At 40.2% G+C, this 23376-nt stretch overlaps 1 protein-coding gene across 1 annotated transcript in view; it reads right to left on the bottom strand.

The window, feature by feature from the left end:
- Nucleotides 1-23376, bottom strand: part of LOC144600482 (short transient receptor potential channel 3-like) — a 91597-nt gene that overhangs the window by 35305 nt on the left and 32916 nt on the right. The window contains exons 4-7 of the mRNA XM_078412117.1: nt 20157-20345; nt 17223-17387; nt 8341-8557; nt 8011-8244 (exon numbers count right to left, since the gene is read on the bottom strand). Coding sequence (XP_078268243.1) covers nt 8011-8244; nt 8341-8557; nt 17223-17387; nt 20157-20345 — 805 coding nt within the window. The remainder of the gene's footprint in view (nt 1-8010; nt 8245-8340; nt 8558-17222; nt 17388-20156; nt 20346-23376) is intronic.

Raw genomic sequence — 23376 nt, 5'->3', positions numbered from 1 at the left:
AGATGTGACTCTAGATTTGTCAATATGGCTATTTCTTAATTGCCTTGGAAAGCCATTAAATTCAGTGGACAATTAGGGATGGACAATAAATAAAAATGTTCCATAAAAAGAATTAGTAAAGAAAATGCCGTGAGGTAGAGGCGCAGGAGATTGTGGAGATTGGGAGTAGAGATGTCATAACTGGTACTGATTAATATTAAAAATAGAACAGAAAGTCGGCAGACCATAATGTAACCAACAATTTGTTATTGCTCATTTTGTACTATTTTCAGAACTCATTATATTTATAAATGAAGTGAAATAAAGATTTTAATCTAAATATGAGAGAACAAATTTAGAACTGACAAATTGATAAACAGAGTAAAATGACTGAAACTAATTTCAGAAGAAAATATTAAATTATTTTTAATGTTCTAAGATAATACTTGATGGTAATTTCTTTGACGGAGGAAACTAAATCTGTGCAGATGTCACTTATGCACAAGAACAAGCCACACAATGTCTCATGGAAAAAAAATGCTTGAGTTTAGAAATAAACTCTTAAACATTATTTCTGACATTAGAAACAATGTTAGAATTTACTAACATCAATTAGAAATAAATCATTGATATGTAGATACACATAAAGAGGTATAGTGGGGAGCAGAGTTCAATTGGATGCTGTCTGTGTGAAGTTTGCACAATTTCTTTTAAGCCTATGTGAGTTCCTATGTGTGCTGCAACCGTTTTCTCCCACAACCCAAATAGGTTAAATAGGTGTTGTAAATTGGTCAGTGTGGTATTGATGGGCAAGTGGGACTAATGGAATCACTCTGAGATTCATGAGAAATATGAGAATATAGAGCAAAACTTGGTGACATGCAATTAGAATATTTCTAATATTTGCTTCAATTAATGACTGTTTATATATTAATAATTAAAAATGTTGCTGTACAACAATAGGAATCGACAACAAAATTGAGTGTTGACAATATATCTGATTTATTCTAAACTCTCGACTGAGGATGCTTACATTTGGCTTAGGTTATCTGGACAAAATCAAGGATACACAATCTATAGTAAATGTAATCACATTTGCGAGAGATCCTATGGAGTTAAATATTAAGTTAACTCTCTTGGGTGCTGACCTTTTCATGTTCTGAAGCCTGGTGTCCATCTCATGGTTGTTAATTTTTCTGATCATTAATTTTAATGAATGATAAATTGGACTGGATCATGAATTGGACTGCTAACCTTCGAGGTCAATTATCCAATTTACAATCCTCTCAAGCAAATGTGTCTGTTGGCAGCAGTGACCTTTTCATGAAGTGATTATAGTGGAAGACAGCTTTTGCAGTAGAATACCTTTAATCTGATTCTCATTGCTTGTAATTGCAACAATTATTTTCATTAGCCTTTTAAGTTTATAAACATGTTTGCACTCGACTTTTCTCCAAAGCCAGAAGGGACTTCCTGAAATCATTACATGACTTTAAGTAGATCATTCCTTTTTGCATTACAAGGACTGAGAACTATTTTATTGAGGAAGCAAATTATAATTTTATCACAAATGGCAGGATCAATTACAGAGTGTTGTTTTATATGTTGAGTGATACTGATAATGCATCTTTTAGAAATAACTTCTAAAATCTGTTTAGAGCATGAAGTGAATCGTAAGTAGAATACAATCATTAATTTTCTTCCTTGCAGGAGACTACCAGTATTCAACTTAATATTTATTTTCACGTTGTTAAAATAAGTGTGAGAATATTGATCGAAAACACAGAGTACATTTATTTTATCAAAGAGTTATACTTTTCCAACAGGTGTATAAAATTTATTTTTGAAATTTGCTGAAATCAGATGGAGTAGATGCAGACTAATTTCTGGATTGGTTAGCCTGAAACTATCAAGCAGATAATTGGAAATTGAATGCAGGAGATTTGAAGAGCCCAATGTGGATTGGTAAATGTCCTGAATTTACAAAGGTAGTTTTGGTCATTTATAAGGAAAACAGAGCTAATTTCATAGCCGTCCACCTGGATGAAATCAATTACAAATGCGCATTTAGAACAGGACTCTTACCAACTGATTTAACCTAAATACGCAGAAACTTTCAACAATTAGGAATATTAGCATTGTAGTAATGGGACTCCTAGTGCATGTTGACTGTTCTCTGAGAAGGATAGCTGCTTCAGCCTTCCCATCAGTTTGAAGCAGGTTGATTGCTGGTAACATAGAGAAAAAGGATATTGCAGAAAGGTGTATTCATGAGGCCATGGTCCTCAGAGCATTTACTTTCACTTATCTGTGATAAATAGTGGCTACCACTTCCCATTTTTGAGTGTGAATGAGCCATGGAGATATTCAGCACCAAAACAGCCTAATTTGTCCATGCCAACCAGGAAGCCCATCTAAGCCAATCCCATTTCCCCTTGTTAGGCCGATATCCTCTATCCTATCCATGTACCTCTCAAAACAACTTACAACTTCCCTTCTTATTTTCCCCTCTCGTCTCAACCTATGCTCTCTAGTTTTTGATCCCACTTCCCTGGAAACAAAGACTGTGCATTCATCTTATCTATGTTCCTCGAGATTTTATAACCCTCTATAAGGTCAGCCAAAGTCTCAAATGTTCCAATAAAGTCTTATCCTGTCCAACCTCCTCCATTAGCTCTGGCCTTCAAGTTCAGAACACAACTTGTAAATCTTTTCTGCACTCTTTCCAGATTAATGACCATTTCCATGGCTGGAAAACCAAAACTGTACATAGTACTCCAACTGCAGCTTCACCAATGTCTTGTACAACTGCAACATAACATTTATAAATATAACAACTATTTTTAATGCCTTGACTCGTGAAGGCCAGCATGCCATACATCTTCTTCACCACCCTATCCATCCGTGATACAACTTTCAGGGGTCTATGTACTTGTACTCCTTGATCCCACTGCTCTCCACCATTCCTCATGGCTCTAATGTTCACTGTGAAAGTCCTACCCACGTTGGTCTTCCCAAATGCAATACCTCGTACCTCTCTAAATTAAACACCATTTACCATTCACCAGCCCATGTACCGAGTTTATCCAGATTCCACTGTCATTTTTGACAACTTTCTGCACTGTCTAGGATACCTTTTATTTTCGTGTCATTGAAATGGTTATTAATCATGCCTTGTATATTCTCATCAAGTTGTTTAAATAAATGACAAACATGAGCTCCGCACCAATGAGCTCCGCACCAACCCCTGTGGCACAGTACAGGTCATGGGCCTCCAGTCCGAAAAACAGCATTCCACTATCACACGCTGTCTCCTAACATAAAGCCAATTATGTATCCAATTAGCCACCACCCTTCCCTCAACAATCCTCTTGGATATCTCTTCAAAAACTCTAATAGATTTATGAAATATCTTTTCCCATGCACAAATCTGTTTTTACAATGCCGAATCAGTCCCTGTCTATCCAAATGCTGGTAAATCTTATTGCTTAGAATCCCCTCTCATAACCTACCCACCAATAGCATTTAAATATGCACCAAAAGATAGGAATAGCAATGAACCATTTATCTTCTTATGCCTCTTCTGCTGTTCAATGTTTATAGCTATTCTGTGCTCTTCCATCATAAATGTTTACCAAAGGTAGACACGAAATGCTGGAGTAACTCAGTGGGACAGGCAGCATCTCTGGAGAGAAGGAATGGGTGACGTTTCGGGTCGAGATCCTTCTTCAGACTGGTGGGACAGAGATAGAATGTAGTCGGAGACAGTAAGACTGGTGGGAGAATTGGGAAGGGGGAGGGGATGGAGAGAGAAGGAAAGCAAGGGCTATTTGAAGTCAGAGATGTCACTGTTCATACCGCTGGGGTGTAAGCTACCCAAGTGAAATATGAGGGGTTGTTTCTCCAATTTGTGCTGGGCCTCACTCTGACAATGGAGGAAGCCCAGGATAGAAAGGTCAGATTGCGAATGGGAGGGGGAGTTAAAGTGCTGAGCAACGGGGATATCAGGTAGGTTAAGGCGGACTGAGTGGAGGTGTTCAGTGAAACGATCGCTGAGTCTGTGCTTGGTCTCGTCGCTGTACAGAAGTTGACACCTGGAACAGCAGATACAGTAGGTGAGGTTGGAGGAGGTGCAAGTGAACCTCTGCCTCACCTGAAAAGACTGTTGGTGTCCATGGATGGAGTCGAGGGGGGAGTTAAAGGGACAGGTGTTGCATCTCCTGCGGTTGCAGGGGAAAGTACGTGGGGAGGGGGTAGTTTGGGTGGGCAGGGATGGGTTGACCAGGGAGTTGCGGAGGGAACAGTCTCTGCGGAAAGTAGAAAGTGGTGGAGATGGGAAGATGTACCCAGTAGTGGGATCTGTTGGAGGTGGTGAAAATGTTGGAGGATTATATGCTGTTTGCGACTGCTAATGGGGTGGAAGGTGAGGACAAGGGGGACTCTGTCCTTGTTGGGAATGGAGGGACGGGGAGCAAGACCAGAGCTGCGGGATATCGAGGAGACCCTCGTGAGAGCCTCATCTACAATGGACGAGTGGAACCCCTGTTTCCTAAAGAATAAGGACATCTTCGATGATTTAGTATTGAAAACCTCATCTTGGGTGCAGATGCGCCGAGAAAAGGAGGAATTGGGAGTAGGGAATAGTCTTTACAGGAAGCAGGGTGGGAAATGTGGTCTAGATAGCTATGGGAGTCAGTAGGTTTGTAGTAGATGTCGGTCAATAGTCTCCTGTGATGGAGACAATGAGGTCCAGAAATGGTAGGGAGATGTCGGAGATGGTCCAAGTGAATTTGAGTGCAGGATGGAAATTAGTCGTGAAGTTGATGAAGTCAGTGAGTTCTGCATGGGTGCAGGAGGCAGCACCGATGCAGTCATCAATGTAGCGGAGGGAGAGTTCGGGCATAGGGCCAGTGTACCGCTGGAACAGTGATTGTTCGATGTACCCTACATCTATGTAGGGTATGTATGTACATCTATGTACATCTATGCAGGCATAGCTGGGGCCCATGCAAGTGCCCATAGCTACGCCTTGGATTTGGAGGAAGTGGGAGGAGTCGAAGGAGAAGTGGTTGAGGGTAAGGACCAGCTCTGCCAAGTGGAAGGGAATGTTAGTAGACAGAAATTGGCTGGTTCTGTGGTGGAGGAAGAAATGGAGGGGTTTAAGAACTTCCTTGGTGGGGGATGGAGATGTATAGTGACTGGACATCTATGGTAAAGATGAGGGAGTGGGGGCCTGGAAAAAGTAAGTCATTGAAGAGACGAAGAACGTGTGAGGTGTCTTGGACATAAGTAGGGAGGGATTGGGTTAGGTGGGACAGAATGGAGTCGAGGTAGGTGGAAATTAATTCGGTGGGACATGAACAAGTAGAAACAATGGGTCTGCCAGGACAGTTCTGTTTGTGGATTTTGGGAAGAAGATAAAATCGGGTCGTGAGGGGCTGGGGAACGATAAGGTTGGAAGCTTTAGAGGGCAGAGAGCCAGAAGTAATAAAATCAGAAATGGTGTGTGATATTTAAGGTCTGGTGCTCATCTGTGGGGTCATGATCCAAGGATAAGTAGGAGGAGGTGTCTGAGAGTTGTCACCTGGCCTCAGCCCGGTAGAGGTCAGCGCTCCAGACGATCACGGCGCCTCCCTTGTCGGCGGGTTTGATTATCAATTCGGGTTTGCTGCAGAGTGAGCTGTACATTCAGGGGGGGGAGAGCTTAGAGTAAGTAAGGGTAATTGGAAAAGTTGAGGTGGTTGATGTTCCACTGCCAGTTGGAAATTAAAAGGTAGATGGTCATCCGGGGGAGTTCAAGAGGAGGGGGTCCAGTGGAGACAGGAGAAGGGGTCATCACTGAGTGGTGAGGCCTCCTTCCCATAGAAAAAGGCATGGAGGCGGAGGCGATGGATGAAGAGCTCTACATCATGGTGGACCCGGAACTCGTTGAGGTGGGGGCGGACGGGAACAAAGGTGAGGCTTCCTACACATAAATGTTCACCATATCTCTTGATATTTGTATTATAACAACAATCTTACATTTAAATTTAACAACAGAATTAGCATCGATGTAACTTGTAGAACATAGGTCCAGTCCTCTGTCATAATTTTCATAGAGAAATATTTTCTAAACCTGAAGGATACAAATTCAATTTTCAGTCTATATTGCCTAATCCTAGATTTCCCAGCCAGCAAAAATCATTTTCCTCTCTCTACCTTTTCCATTTAATATCTTGGACACATTGAACAATTTACCCTTATCCTTCAAAATGCTGGGAGTCAAGTTTTGTCCCTTTTCTCCCTTTTAAATTTAATCCTGGAACTTTACATACGATTCGTGTCCAATTTCAATAAAATCCCTCTGCCACTATAAATTCCTGGCATGCAATGTCTAGCATTATGTCCAATACTCTAGGCATTGTCTAAGCAGGGCTTTTTATAGTCATAGAATAATCACCAACCTAACTTACTGTATTTAATAGTGTAGCAATAAGCCTTACTCGTCTTCTAGATGTATGGTTTACTTGTCCTTAATGCCTGTTTGTTGTTTAACAACATCTACCAATTCACTTAGACAGCTAGTGGAAAATAATATTGATGAACAAAGTGTAACTTGTTCAAAGCTATTATGGAATACATACTTCAACCGTACTAATTAATGGAGAAAGGAGTCATTAGCACAGCCCAAGATGATGGCATATTCCACAGCCCTACTATTAATTCTTTTTTGTTTCTTAGTTTGTATTCACACTCTCTGGTTCCTCCAGTAACCTCTCAAACAGATGATCTCTGCACTGAATCCATATTGTAATCCTCACGTTCTATCACAGCTATTTCCCTTGTACTATCCATTCCTCTCCCAACTTCCCTGCAAGTAAAAAACAACTTCCTTTTTTTTCCCCAGTTCCCATGAAGACCTCAAATGTTAAATTTCAGATTTTCATGCTAAAGATTTCCAGCATTTTCTGTTTATGGTTCAGATTTTCAGCATCGGCAGTTTTATATTTTTTTGTTGAATTCAACAATTTCAGATAACTAGGCTGTGTAGCTTATCACAAAGTTATACCACATAGAAAAAAGGTCTTCAGCCCACCTCTTCTTTGCCAACCATCATGCCTAACTACGTCAATCCCATTTGTCTGCATTAATTCCATTATCTCTCAATGCCCTATTTATACCAGTACATGTCTAGATGCCTCTTATACATTGTTCCTGTTCCTACCTCCACCACTGACTGTGATAACCCATACCAGATACAAACTACTCTTTGTGTGAAAGATTAACCCCTCAGATATCCTTTAAGCCTCCTCCCTCTCATCTTAAACCTATGCACTCTAGTTTCACAGCATACCCATACCATGTTAAATATACTCTGATCATTGACCCTATCAATGTCTCTCATAATGTTATATGCCTCTATCATGTCACCTTTCAGCCTCATCCGCTCCAGTGAAAACAGACTTATCCTATCCAATCACTCCTGATAACTCAAGACCTCAAATCCTGATAACATCTTTGTCTGCAGAATCTTGTCTGCAGCTTCACCTTATGCCTAACCGTATCCTTTCTGTAGTCCGGTGACCAAAACACTATCTAACCATGTTCTTCCTATCATGTGGTGTCAGAGCTAGACAGATCTGATGCAAGATCATCAACCTGAACATATTTTTCTCTCTGCAGATGTTGAGTATTTCCATGACTTCCTATTGTGTTTCAAAAGCTAAATGTACACGGGCAAGTGCAACCCAAGCAACCTTTGAATGTACATCCAGCATAATATGTGGCCTAATGTTCAAAAGCAAAATGGCAGGGGATGAGGTGCAGAGGTCCGCAAATATATATTAAAGTTACCTCGGCAATAAGAGATGTCGGCAAGAAACTCATAGTTTCAATAGCAGGACTGGCAAACTGTTCAAAATCTGAATATATGTTTTAACTAGTTCCATCAAAATAAATGATTAATTCAGAGATTTAAGTTTTCCAGACCTTACTATAATCTACTCAAGCCAAACAGCTTTATATAATTCTTTATAGAGTCTGTTACCTTACCATACGTGTAGTACTCCACTTCTGGTGGAAGTGGCACAAGTGAAAGGTTATTATCCTTAACAAGTTCATCAACAAATTGCTGTGCTTTTGAGGCTTCCAGAAATGCCAGAAATCTTGCTGTGAATGCGGCTATGAAAATGGATAACATTCCAAAATCTAAAAGATTCCACATTTGGAAAATGTATTCCAGTGGTCCTTCCGTCCAGATTTCCTTACATTCAGACCACATCATGCCTATAAATAGATTATTTTGTGCAATTAATTGGCAATCAATCCTTCTCTAAAAGAAATATTTTATTACACCCATTTCCCAAAATGGAAACCACCTACCTAGTATCCACACCATAATTAGGATTTCCGTCCAAGTAAACATGGTGGTTTTCATTCTGAAGACTTGTTCAGGATAATCCAAAACTGTGACATTGGGCAATGTTTTGATGCCTTCAAATCTGTCAGAGGCATTAAATACTAGTAAACACAGAAAGATGATGAAGGATGCTGCATGCATCACAAACTTCATGAAGGGACTTCTTAGAATCTTCCCCAGCTAGAAGAAAAACATTTAAATATGTTCTAAATATACTGATAATCAGTCTTTTTACCTCAGAAATAACCGTTTTGTTCAACCACCTGGTGTACCTTTTTCTGGTGCAGATATGTAAGTGTTGCCACTGCAAGTTGATAACTTTTAAAAACCCAATTTCTTCTTTCTTTGCTTGCTGTATTCTGCCCATCTGGGTGAGAGTGAGACACTTCATACCAGTTGTGTGTGTTGAAAGACTGAGTTTTACTGATCCTTTGAGCAAAAGACCCTCAGTATTGCTCTACTCTACTAAACGTACATGACTTTTTTCAGATGGAATCACATATTTTGTTAACAAGGAACAGGAACACTCATTACTTTGGGTCAAGTCCCTAACTTACTGACACTATGGTTAATGGTAACATCTTTAATATTACTCTGAGATAGATCAGCAGAGCAATGCTGGAAGTTAAAGCTGCAACCTTAATCTATGCAACATCAACATTAAATGGTCCATTTGCTAATTAAATTATGAACAATGCATGAATTCACTGCTTTACAACCTTATAGCATTGTAGAACTCAGAAGGTAAGAAAAATTTTTATAAATTATCTTGTACATTATCTTGATTGCTGCGACAGCCTCGTTAGACAGCATATTTGCCAATTAAATAATGGACAATGCATTAATGTATTGTTTTACAATCTTCAATCATTGTACAGCAGGGGAGACTTCAAAAGTCTTTGCTAAACTGCTTATTTTCATGGTTTGGGCAACAGTCATTAGACAGCACATTTCCTAAATAAATTAACGAAAATGCATTAACGTAATGTTTTCCAATGTTAGATAATTGAATATACGAGTCAGGAAGTCATGTTGCAGCTTTATAAAACGTTCATTAGGCCACTTTTGCAGTGTTGTGTCTGGTTCTGAATGCCCCATTACAGGAAGGACGTGAAGGCTTTGGAAAGGATGTGGAGGAGAATGCTGCCTGGATTAGTAGATTGTTTTCTCAGGAGCATTGGAGGCTGAGCATAAACCTGGCAAAAGTTTAGAAAATGTTGAGAGGCATAGATAGGGTAGACAGTCAGAACCTTTTCCCCCAGGGTGGAAATGTTAAAGACTACAGGGCATAGCTTACAGGTAAGAAGGAGAAATTTTAAAGGAGATGTGCAGGGCGTGTTTCTTTTACACAGAAAGTAGTAGGTGACTGGAACATGCTGCCAGAGGTGGTGGTGGAAGCAGATACGAATGTGCCATTCCTCTGGCAACTCATTCCACACAACCACTGTCCTCAGTGTGAAAAAAACTGTCTTTCAGGTCCACTTTAAACCTTTCCCCTCTCACCTTAAACCAATGTGCTTTGACTTTGGACAGCCTTAGCCTGGAAGAAAGATTGTGACCTTGCACCTTATCTCTGCCCCTCATGATTTTATAAACCTCTTTAGAATCCCCCTCCCAGCCTCTTTTGCTTCAGGGATAAAAGTCACAGCCCATTAAGTCTCTGCTTATGAATTAAGCACTCCAATCCACATAACAAATCTTTTTTGCATCCTCTCAAGCTTAAACACATCATTCCTATCGTATAGCACACAATATTCCATGTGTTATCTCCTGAACGTCTTGCACAGATGTAACAGCATATTAATTTAGTTTTAGTCTAGTTTATTGTCACATGTTTCGAGGTTCAGTGAAAAGCTTTAGTTGCATGCTAACCAGTCAGCGGAAAAACTCGACATGATTACAATCAAGCTGCCGCAGTGCACAGATACAGGATAAAGGGAATAACATTTGGTGCAAGAGTAAAGTCTGATTAAAGATAGTCTGAGAGTCTCCAAGGAGGTGCACGATAGGTCAGGACTGCTCTCTAGTTGGTGATAGGATGGTTCAGTTGCCTGATAACAGCTGGGGAGAAACTGTCTCTGAATTTAGAAGTATGCGCTTTCACACCTGTACCTCTTGCCTGATGGAAGAGGGAAGAGGGAGTGACCGGGGTGAGACTTATCCTTGATTATGCTGGCGGCCTTGCTGAGGCAGCGTGTAGATGGAGTCAATAGAAGGGAGTTTGGTTTGCGTGATGGTCTGGGCTGCATCCAGAATTTTCTGCAATTTCTTCCCAAACCAAGCTGTGATGCAATCTAATAAAATGCTTGCGACAGCACATCTGTAGACGTTGGTGAGATATGTTGGGGACATGCTGAACCTCAATAATCCTAATAAAGAAGTGGAGGCGTGGAAGTGCTTTCTTGGCCATTGCTTCGATATGGCTGTTCCAGGACAAGTTGCTGGTGATATTTATTCCTAGGAACTTGAAACTTTCAACCATTTCCACTCTAACGCTGCCAATGTATACTGGGGTATGCGTACTGCTTCGCTTCCCGAAGTTGATGACAATCTGCTTTGTCTTGCTGACATTGAGGGCAAGATTGTTGTCTTGTACTCAACTCTTGTACTCAATCTCCATCCAATGATGGCAAATGTGCTATATGCCTTCTTTACTACCTTGTCTACCTGAGTTGCCATTTCAGGTAACTATGTACTTGTACCCTGGGTCTCTTTGTTCTACAACGCATTACATGACTCTATAATTTACTTTTGAAGTCCTGCCCTGGTTTAACTTCCCAAAACGCATAATTTTACACTTGTCGAAGTTAAATTCCATCAGCCATTCGTTTACCCATTTTTCCAGTTGATCTAGATCCTATTGTAACCTTGGACAACCTTCTTCACTGTCTACCACATCACCAAATTTGGTATGTCGGAAGGATCTGCATATGCTGGTTTACACCGAAGATATCACATCAAAAAAATATATTTGATGTGGAAAATAATTCTGCTGACATAAACTGAACGACGATCTTTATTTGCCATTGCGTTTGCTTTCTGCAAGTTAATTTGCTAAAACAGTTACAATTAAAGCCGAAGAACAGTAAAGGAGCTGACTCTGATATTAACATAATTAAACAAACCAGCCAACACTGGGGAACATTGTCATGCTTTATTCCTTTATCTATTTAATTTCTTTATCTGTGGATGGTGTTCTTTCTGTGGCGCCTAAAATGATACCTTCCTTTTAAAAAGGGAGCTTTGACAGATTTTTCAACAAGTCTATTTTGACTCTCGATAGTCAGTTTCCAAGAATGTAGAGCAAGGAAAAATGTGGCTCTAAATGAGACCATTTTGATAAATGAAGTGTGCAGTCTGTGAAATTATATTTTGTTATGCATATGGACTAATCACAAAAGAGTTTAGAAAAATCTTTGCAACATGAGAAATACTAAAATTCAAATTAATTGTATTGTTTTACTTTGCTTTCTCAATGACGAATTGATCTGTAATCATTGATTCTTCACACATGAGCATAACATTTTCAAACACCAACATATTTTTGGAAAATGTAGCTAATACGTAGAGGAGGTTTTTCATGGTGAATCATTGTGTATTGTGTCAAGGAGTAAATGCAGTGCAGAAGAGTTGCTCTTGGTGGTGTGTTTATGAATCATCTCCTGAGATATCAACAGGCCACAAATTAGCTATTTACTGGAATGCTAATCTAAAGAAGATTGGGTAGCAAAATCAAGAGCAATGGCAACTCTGATCACAATTATTGGTGCTATAATTGTAAGGAACCTCCATAAAGCAAATACCTCAGCACAACATGCTGGAGTAACTCAGCAGGTCAGGCAGCATCTCGGGAGAAAAGAAATGGGTGACGTTTTGGGTCGAGACCCTTCTTCAGACTCGACCCGAAACGTCACCCATTCCTTCTCTCCCGAGATGCTGCCTGACCTGCTGAGTTACTCCAGCATTTTGTGAATGAATCGATTTGTACCAGCATCTGCAGTTATTTTCTTATACCTCAGCACAACAGTTGCTGATGTTAGCCTTTGTTAAAATATGCTACGGTTTGCAGAGACTGATGGTGGGTAAATGATCGCTTTGGTCACATGGGGATAGTGTCAGCTGATCTTCTTGGGAAGCTCTCTTTCATCATCTCCCATTTTAAAAACTAGCAAGGATCAATAATTTTAGTTACATCTCAAAATGCATTGTATTCTGAAAAAAATGAAGTTAAATGCCCTCTTGCTTGCTGAACTAATAAGAAAGGTAACTTGGGGCAGTCAATGGAAGTGTCTTGAGAGCAGTCAGTGTTACAATCGAAGAGGTGCTGAAACTACTATCGTGTGTGAGGGAAGACAAATCTGCAGGGCCTGATCAGATATACCCGAGGACATAGTGGGAAACCAAAGAGGAAAATGCGGGAGCCCTGGTTGAAATTTACGAATCATCTTTAAATACAGGAGAGGTGCCAGAAGACTGGAAGGTGGCAAATGTTGTGCCTCTATTGAAGAAGGGCTACTGGGAAAATGCTGGGAACTATAGGACGGTGAGCTTAACATCTGTATTTGAATAATTAATAGAGAGTATTCTGAGGGATAGGATATACAGGCATTTAGACGGGCAAGGGCTGATTAGGGATAGTCAGCATGGTTTTGTACGTGGGAGGTCGTGTCTCATAAATCTGATTGAGGTTTGTGAAAAGGTCAATGAGGGCAGAACTGCAGATGTTGTATATATGGACTTCAGCAAAGCATTCTACAAGGTTTAGCATGGTAGACTGCTCTGGAAGTTTAGATCGCATGGGATCTAAGGAAAGAAAGCTGAATGAATAAAAGATTGGCTTCATGGAAGGAAGCGGAGGGTGATGGTGGAAGGTTGCTTCTCGGACTAGAGGCCTGTGAGTGTGCCTCAGGGTTCGGTGCTGGGCCCGTTACTGTTTGTCATCTATATCAATAATTTGGATGAGAACTTACACGGTACGTTTAGTAAGTTTGCAGATGATACTAAAGTGAGTGGTTTTGCAGATAGTGGTTGGTTGTGAAAAATTGCTGCAGGATCTTGATTGATTGGTCCGGTGGGCTGAGGAATGGTTGATGGAACTTAATACAGAGAAATGTGAGGTATTGCATTTTGAGAAGTCAAACATGGGCAGGACCTACACAGTGAAGGGTAGTGTTGTAGAGCAGCGGGATCTAGGAGTGCAGGTGCATGGTTGCTTGAAGTTGGAGTCACAGGTAGATCAGGTAGTCAAAAAGGTATTTGGCACATTGGCCTTCATCAGCCAGAGTATTGAGTATAGAAGTTGGGAGGTCATGTTACATTTGTATAAGATGTTGGTGAGGCTGCATTTAGAGTATTGTGTTCAGTTATGGGCACAGTGTTATAGGAAATATGTTGTCAAGCTGGAAAGGGTAAAGAGAAGATTTACGAGGATGTTGTGAGGACTAGAGGGTCTGAGCTATAGGGAGAGGTTGAGTAGGCTGGGACTCCATTCCTTGGAGCGCAGGAGGATGAAGGGCGATCTTATAGAGGTGTATAAGATTATGAGAGGAATAGATTGGGTAGATGCACAGAGTCTCTTGCCCAGAGTAGGTGAATCGAGGACTAGAGGACGTAGGTTTAAGGTGAAGGGGAATAGATTTAATAGGAATCTGAGGGGTAACTTTTTCACACAAAGGGTAGTGGGTGTATGGAACAAGTTGCCAGAGGAGGTAGTTGAGCCAAGAACTATCCCAACATTTAAGAAACAGTTAAACAGGTACATGGATAGGACAGGTTTGGAGGGATGTGGACCAAACGCGGGCAGGTGGGACTAGTGTAGCTGGGACATGTTGGCTGGTGTGGGCATGAACGGCCAGTTTCCACATTGTAACACTCTATAACCACCGGCTTTTGCGAAATAAAGAATGATGAGCATTATTCCTTATTTAAAATAATAATAATACAAAGAAATCATATACTCCATTACTTTAAGACCCACCCTCTGGTAATGTACAATAGAGATTTTTTTTTCAAAAGCAAATTTATTTTAAAATTTGAAGAATAATCATTCCTTGTATTACTAAAATAGAAACAAAAACAGTCCAACACAATTCACATCCTCAGGCTAAGTATTGCATCCCCAAATTACTGTAATTTGTGACGATTGTGCTGGAAGCACCGGAGGAGCAGATGATAAAGCTGTAATAATGTCAAGAGATGTTGTAATCTATTTTTCAGCCGAGGTGTAAAAATACCAATCCTAACAAGAGTATTGTTTGATAAGTTGTCCAAATCCATCAACAAAATTGATGACATATTGGAGTATAAAATTAATTCAGTACCCTGGAAAGTGATTTATCTGTCTTTGTCTCCTTTAGTCTCCTTATTTTCAGCTTTTATTACATATTACAAGGTTCAAATCTGTCATATAGAAAAATGTTTTGACTTGACCAAGTATCATAAAATCATGACCCTGTAAATCCATGACACACATTAATATGTTGAGGTTCTTGATTGCTCACGCTGCAGTTCAAACTATTACCTCACCTTTGGCTGTCAATGTATTGTATTGTATTGGCTATATCTATCAACACTGCAGCATATTTTTCAATGGAATTTTCTGATAAGAATTTCATGTTAGAGCTCTCTAACAGACATCCATCATTTTATTTAAACGTACGAGCCAGAGAAAAAGTTATTTACAGTATGTTGCTGTGCAAGAAACAAGAAAATTCAGATAAACCAGTGACATAAAGCTACCGTCTTAAAATGATTTTTTTCAGATATAAATATACAAATACTTCAGCCTTGACTTTGTTCCAAACCTCAACAGATGTGCTAAGCTGTTGATGTGCAATAGGTTAACTGATATCCAGTATGTGGACTTTGTTGTTTCTGAAACTATCACTAAGTATTGAATCAGCTGAGCAAATCTTACATAGACAAAGTCCTTTCATCTTCTAGTTTCATCATCACATATAAATTCCAGAATGCCAGACATCTTATGTCACATTTAAGAGCATGGGGGAGGTAGGATGAGTTGGAGCTTCTGTCTGGGATGGAGACTGAAGTATGGGATTGGAGCATCAACGGTATTGGTGAAAAGGTCCAAGATCGAGATGGGAAAGCCTGAGAGACCTGCACCTTGGGTGTGGATGGTGGTTGGAGAACGGAGTAAGCAAACGTAGATGGGAACCAATCATTAGAAGGATCGATGCAGCTAACTTCATGGAGCAAGTTGAGTTGATCTTCAATACGCTGTGCCAAAGCTTCAGGTGGGTTATGAATGCACAACTGAATTTGATACAAATGACATTAATGTGTCTATTAAATGCTGTTTGATGCCTTTTACGTGTATTTGGATCCTTCAGTGATTGATTTAATTCCTTTCCATAATTGGCAACATTTCTAAACCTGAGTAGTTTCAAATGACATTTAATTTATTTAATAATAGTGTAAAATGAGCAGCGTCTGATAACATAAAAGGCAAAAGGCAGGCTTCAGGATCAAATTTAAAATGAAAGAATTGGGTTTCAAGTTATATGTTTCGAGAGCTACATTTGAGGAAAATAGAATGAAAAGTGACAACCCTTGAAACACTAATGCCATTTGAAGTAGCAATGACTTCCAAACAAATAATCATGTTGTTCACATCTTGTTGTTCAAAGATTGAAAACTTTAATTAAAGTCTATTATGACCTACAGTATCACATTGGCATTTGTGAAATGATGCAAGCAATGTATATTGATCACAATTTTTGTAAAGAACAAGACTTTGAAATTACGCTGTTGGACACCAGATATATTAAGTTGAGTTGAATGCATTTATCTGGCAATTCATTTAGAGTGAACTGATTTTGCCCCTCGAGTTCCTCTTAATCTTTCCCCTCTCGCCTTAAACCTATGCCTTCCAGTTCTTGACTGCACTGACCCCTGAGGCACACATTAGTCACCGGGTGGCGCCGTACAATGGCTGCCTCGCCAACAGTCTGTCTCATCCCTTTCTCTCGTTGTTGTTTTTTAGTCTGTAGTTAAATGTTGTTTCAGTGTATCTTTAGTTTTGTATTATGTAGGGGGGGAGGGGGGTGGGGGAAACTTTTTTTAAGCTCTTTCCTCGACGGAGATGCGACTTTTCCCTTTTCATATCTCTGTCTGCACTGCGGACTAATCGTGGAGCTGGCGGCCTCTTGCTGGGGATCGACCTTGGGAGCTCCAACCGCGGGAGCCTGCGGATTTAACATCTCGGAACTGGCGGCCCCTTTGCCAGGGATCGACCTCGGAAGCTCCAACCGTGGGAGCCTGCGGACTTAACATCGTGAAGCTTGCGATCCCTGGTTAGGGACTGGCTTCGGGAACTCCAAGCCGCAGGAGTTTCGACCGCCCCGGTCATGGGAGCTTCGATCGCCCCGACGTGGGAGCTTCGATCGTCAGCTGCGGGGGCTTTAATCACCCCGACTGTGGATGGTTCGACTCCCCTGACCACGGTAGAAAAAGGAGGAAAGATAAGACTTTATTGCCTTCCATCACAGTGAGGAATGTGGAGGAGCCGCTATGATGGATGTTTATGTTAAATCTTTATGTGGGTGAGTGTTTTGTGGCTTTTTTGGTATGACTGTATGGCAAATCAAATTCCTCGTATGATTTACATACTTGTTTCGTTTTCATACTTGGCTAATAAAATCAATTACAATTACAATTCCAGTCTAAAAATTCAACCATTCAACACCCTCTTCTCCCAACCATGAAGCCAATTCTGTATCCAGTTAGCTAGCTCTCTGAATCCCGTGCACTCTAGCCTTTCAGAATTTTATCAAAGGCCTTTTCAAAATAATTTTCAAATTAATTTCACAATGACAACACTGCGTACCTTGCTGCATGGTGCAATCCAATAGCCAATTGCAAGAAATGGGAGTCCAATTGCAATAATGAGCACCACAAGGCATTTCATGGTGGTGGTCTGCTCCCGTAATTCTGAGAGGTTTTCATACCATATTGTAAGCAGTTGCTGCTGGCAATTTGGGTGGGCTACAAACTGGAAGGAACACATAATTATTGGTTGAAAAAACACCTCCAACATATGGGTTGACAGGTAAAATATTATTTTTCTTTATTCCAATACTCTTCTATTCTAATGCATTTTACTTACATGGATGCTTGTGTCGAAAAGAAATAGCAGATCAATTGTCAATGTAACTGAGACTTTACTGATTGCATTCTTTCCTCCGAATCAGAAAGTCAGTTCTAGACAGGCCTGGGAAGTGGAGACTAACTGTCAATGTCAGGTTAATGTCCAGAAGAATATAGTGGTGAATCCCCTTCGATAAAAAGCTGTGGAAGTCCATGAAACCACCTGCTTGCACCAACTCCCCATCAGCCATTGTAAAAATAGTCATAGCTAAAGAAGTAGTGATTACTTGTTCAGTGTCCTTTCCACTGGAAACATGGTGAGCCTCAAAGTGCTTTTGAACTGGAAGAACAGAATGTAATCTGTTTAATAGAATGTCCTCTCATTTCTGCCCTGAGGGTTAACCTTGTCTCTTAGTTGTCCTAGTTGTCCAATCGTAGAGGCCAGACAGAGAAAGGGAGGGTATGCAGAAGCTGCCCTTTAAAGGTTTACTGAAATTTAGTTTAAAAACTGAAGGGCTTTTCAACATAGGATGACAGGGATTGTGGTTTGCCAGGTTCAAATAGTGGGAAATTGGCAATTGTTTAACAAAAGTCTTTTGTGGTTGGGGCTTATTGAGGATGGGAGAGAGGAGATACTGATCCAAGTCACTGCCATGCAAGGTAAGCACAAAATATATATTTAAAAATCGTACAAAGTTACTTTTCTATTGAGTACCCTGCAGCATTCCCCTGACAGACTACTGATGAGGTTTTCAATGCCATATGCCTCTCAGATTCTATCCATTTGTATGAAAATAGCATCCAGGATCGTATATATTTGACACTCATTTAGAGACCTGCCTGAAAACTGAACCTAGTGCCAAGTGTTAAAGGTACCTGATAGAGTTTAGATTTAAATCAGTTGCAAAGTGATTTAGTTACTTGATCTAGAAATATGACTACGGGCGGAGTCTGAACGGAGTTTGTACGTTCTCCCCCTGACCTGTGTGGGTTTTCTCCGATATCTTCGGTTTCCTCCCACACTCCAAAGACGTACAGGTATGTAGGTTAATTGGCTGGGCAAATGTAAAAATTGTCCCATGAGTGTGTAGGATAGTGTTAATGTGTGGGGATCGCTGGGCGGCGCGGACCCGGTGGGCCGAAGGGCCTGTTTCCACGCTGTATCTCTAAATCTAAACAAAAAAAACAATGAGCTCAAATTCTGCTAATGGCAGGCCAGGAATTTAAATTTACACATTTAAAAAAATAGGTGGTTTCAGTTTGTGTGATATGAAAACCACTGGATTGTTGGAAAAACGCAATATGATTCACTAATGCCCTTTGCAAAACCAAACCTTTCACCCTTACCCAGTGTATGACTCCATTCTCTAAACCTCCAATGGAAAATGGCCAATCTCAGAGGACATTTAGATAGACAATAAATGCCAGCTTTGCCAATGATGTCAACATGCAGTCAATAAATAAATAAAGCATGTTGATTGTTCATTCCTCAACTGAGAACCAATTGCACATGAGTTGATATTGAATGAGACAACACAAAAAGAGGTGAAATCTCTGTAATTGCTTGATGGTAGAGCAATCCCACTACTCTACTCTTTCTACAGAGTCCTTTGAACATCTATACACACAGATAGTGGCATTCTCAGAAAGGATAACAGGTTCATGCTGTGGAGCAAATACCAGATGCTGGAAGTGATGCCTCACCTACCAACAGCACCAATCTCTTGGAGGACATTGCCGGAATAGGGTGACAGCACTTAGACTCCTTTGAATACCAGTATCAAAGCTTCAGGGATAAATGGCATAGAAGTCAACATTTAGTATCAGGCAGAGGGTGGTTTCAATCAAAATAAGAATTCACCTTGAACACTGTAACCTTGATACTGCATTGTGCGCCCACTTTAAAACTGCAGTTCCTTTATGGATTATCTGATTTTTTTTTTATCACTGCTGCTAAAATTGTGAACACTAATTTTAGATAGACACCCTGTGTCTATTGCTATTCCACAGAACATGTGGATAATGTTATGTCTATCAGTGCAGTGAAATATCAATACTGGGAAAGTTAAATTCAAGCAGGCTTTCTACTGACTCAGATCTTTGCTCTTCACAATATTACCCCATAGGGTTTTCCAGGTAGATAAGATTGGCCGCTCTGGCTGGTAAGAGTTTCAAGTATCCATACAAATTCAGAGCACGTTATGTCAGGTGGGCTTCAAAGCAGTTTTAAGCAGGGCCTGAATAAGCGATTGCAGCAATTCTCCCTCTAGTTGGAGCCATATTTGCTTTCTTGACATGTCTCTCGATAATCTCTTGACAAAAGAGATATTAACAGAGACCTAAAACTTTATTTTAGAGACCAGAGGGACTCTCACAGAGTACATTGCAGCCACTCAAAGCCTGTCTTTCCATATCCCTCATGTATAACCCTTCTAGGACCTTCATCCCTGCCAATTAGGTTAGCAGGGAGGCAAGGATACCGAAACCTGATTTTCACCAGTCTCTATCAATTCCAAGCTTGGCAAAGCACTTGTGTGTCAAAACTATGTAGTCAATTTAATTGAAACTCATTGCTATTTTATCTGGAACAAACTAAAATGTTTGGATATAAGATCAGAGCTTAGTTATAACTATAATTGTAACTAAAGTGGTAAGACTCGAAAGGAAATTGTACCTTTTTGACTTCATATTTAATGGCGAGTTTGACACGGGTCAAACCTGGTCTTTGACAGTGGTGTCCTTCATTTTGTTCAGCTTCAACATCACCATTTAAAATAGCTTCAACTTCCTCACTGTCGCGGCACAGGTCAAGAATACCAACGACAAAGTCTTTGCATTGCATAGATAGCTTGCGGTAGTCATTCTATAGGAATACAATAAAAAGGTATTGCTCAACAAATTGGTTTTATAAATCATGTGAGTATTCTGTCTATAGAGTGCAAGAAAGCAAATTTGTTTAAAAGTTATATTTTCTCTCTTATTTTTGAAAAATAATTATTCGCTCTTTTATTTCCTCCTTGCCACAATCCCCATACAAGTTGAGAAGAGAGAAGAAGCCTCGAAATTTGAAGCACTAAATGCTCATGTCAATTCATACAAAAACCTATGCTTAGCATCCCAGGGAAATATTTATCTCTTTTTCCAGTATTTCTTTAAAATCTAAGCTGAAATGGTCATACCAGAAGCTAAAATAAAGGCAGCAAATTACAGATCTTACAACAAGTGAAACATAGTCCATTATTACACCATGCATTGTACGATATTTATCTATTCGGTATCAGAATTTGGTAGCAGTGGTAATCTTATTGCCCACCTGTAATTGCTCTTGAGAGCGTCTGTCATGTGGAGTCACTTTCGTGAACCCTGACAGTCTTTGTGGTAAATCTACTTCCACGCTGTTGTTTGGTAGGGAGTTCCAGAATTTACATTCAGTAATGATGAAGGGACGAAAATATTCTTCCACATCACAGTGGCGTGCAAGTTGGAAGGGAATATTACATTAAAATAATGGATTCTGAAGTGCAGTTGGAACAGTTTGGCAAGTAACTGCACTACATTTGGTAGATGATCAGAGTGACAATATTGCAAGGAGTGAACGTTGTAATGGATTGATTGCTATTCTAAGCACTTGCTTTGTTCTGGAGAATTAACTGAGCTGTACTGATCCAGGGTAGTAGAGTTTACTTCATCATGAAAACTGTCCTGTGGCTTGCAGATAGAGGTAATGGTCTGGGGTGTCATTGGGTGGCAAGTGGTGCAGCAGTAGAGTTGCTGTTTTACAGCACCAGTGGCCCGGGTTCAATCCTGACTATGGGTGCTGTCTGTACAGAGTGTGCATGTTCTCCCTGTGACCGTGTAGGTTTTCTCCAGGTGTTCCGGTTTCCTCCCACATTCCAAAGTCGCCTTTAATGGCTATAGCTTAACTTATACCTTATTGCCCTCCCGTTCTCTGGTATAAGGACCTGAATTCCAAGAGCTCATTGCATGTTCAACACTCCAGGAAAGGGAATCCCGTGGACAAGTAATAATTAGGACTATGAGCCAGAATATCTGCAAACTTAATGTGAATGCACATTCAATTTTCCTTTACATCTATTCCATTATCTTGATATCTATTTTTGTTTAGCCCACTCTTTGTAATACAAGAATATTGAATAATTAATAACAAGGGTACTGCAGAGCAAACTCTCAATTCAATTCAATGCACAGAGTCTCTTGCCTAGGTTAGGTGATTCGAGGCCCAAAGGACATAGGTTTAAGGTGATGGGGAAAACATTTAATAGGTATCTGAGGGATAACACTTTCACACAAAGGGTGGTGGGTGTATGGATCAAGCTGCCAGAGGAGGTAGTTGAGGCAGGGACAATCCCAACATTTAAGAAACAGTTAGACAGGTACATGGATAGGACAGGTTTGGAGGAATATGGACCAACCGCAGGCAGATGGGACTAGTGTAGCTGGGACATGTTGGCCGGTGTGGGCAAGTTGGACCGAAGGGCTTCTTTCCACACTGTATCACTCTATGGTTATGACTTCATAATGAATAAGCCTGGAGTGGACATTATTTGTGTTTCCTTTCTGCCTTGGTGATCAGTTTGATGGTATTTTCAAAGATCCTTAAGGAAAATGGGTAAGGATGTTTTTACAGATTGCAATAAAGTAACCTGATCAGCCACGTAAGATGTTTCATCCAGGTGCAACTAGTTTTCATTTCAGCAAAAAAACCTGCAGATGCTGAAATTCTGAAATAAATACTTGACACATTTAGCTGGTCAGTAACTTTGGAAAGAAGAGTTAATATTTCTCTATCCACAGATGATACCGAAACTGCTCAGCATTTCCAGCAATTTTTTCTTTTGTTTCACTTGACCCCAATATTTCTATTTCATGGTTTTATTTGTTGGTTATCATAAATAATTTAGGAAGGAGATTAATACACAAGAGTGTAATTGAACCAAGTAGCAGTGTCACACAAATCAAATAGAATTACATTTTCACATCAGAACTAGCAAGCGCATTCCTGGACTTTACAAGAGGTAATGGCAGCCTTTTAAAGGGCAAATAGAAAATACTCCAACTGCAAACATTAAAGTGGAAGAAACTGATAACTATTTGCTTTGTCTAACATATGCAAGAATTTGATAAGCCTCAAAGAAATTGTATGTGGTTGGGTTGATACATAAGAAGAAGACTGCACTAATAAATAACTGAAGTGGTTGATATTGTTTTGATTTCCTCTTGCAAAGTAGAGCCATAGAGTTATGCGGCATGAAATCATGCCCTGTGGTCCAACTCACTTAACTCATCCATGCCAACCAAGATGCCCCAACTGAGCTACTCTCATTTGCCCGCATTTGGCTCATATTCTTCTGAACCTTTCCAATCCATGTACTTGTCCAAATGTTTTAAAGTATTTTTATTGTACCTGCCTCAATCACTTTCTCTGGAGCCTCAATCCATATACCCACCACCCTCTGTATCAAAAGGTTGCTTCTCAGTTTCCCTACTAAATCTTTCGCCTCTCACCTTAAACCTATGCCCTCTAGCTCTTAATTCCCCATCCCTGGGAAAAGGCCTCTGTGCATTCATGCTATCTATTCTCCTTGTTATTTTTTACACCTCCACAAGGCCGTCCATCAGCCTCCCGTGCTCCAAGTAATAAAGCTCTAGGTTGCACAATATCTCTCTTTAGCTTAGGTACTTGAGTTCTGTTAACATACTCGTAAATCTTCTCTGCACTCTTTAATTGCATCTTTCCTCTAGCAGAGTGACCAAAACTGGACACAATACTCCAAGTTCAGGCTCACCAATGTCTTGTACAACTGTAACATTATGTCCCAACTGCTAAACTCAATTCTCTGACTGATGAAGGCCAGCATGCCAAAAGCCTTCTT

The sequence above is a fragment of the Rhinoraja longicauda genome, chromosome 1, assembly GCF_053455715.1.
Source record: "Rhinoraja longicauda isolate Sanriku21f chromosome 1, sRhiLon1.1, whole genome shotgun sequence".
NCBI lineage: Eukaryota > Metazoa > Chordata > Chondrichthyes > Rajiformes > Arhynchobatidae > Rhinoraja > Rhinoraja longicauda.
This window is presented reverse-complemented; position numbering and strand designations above follow the sequence as displayed.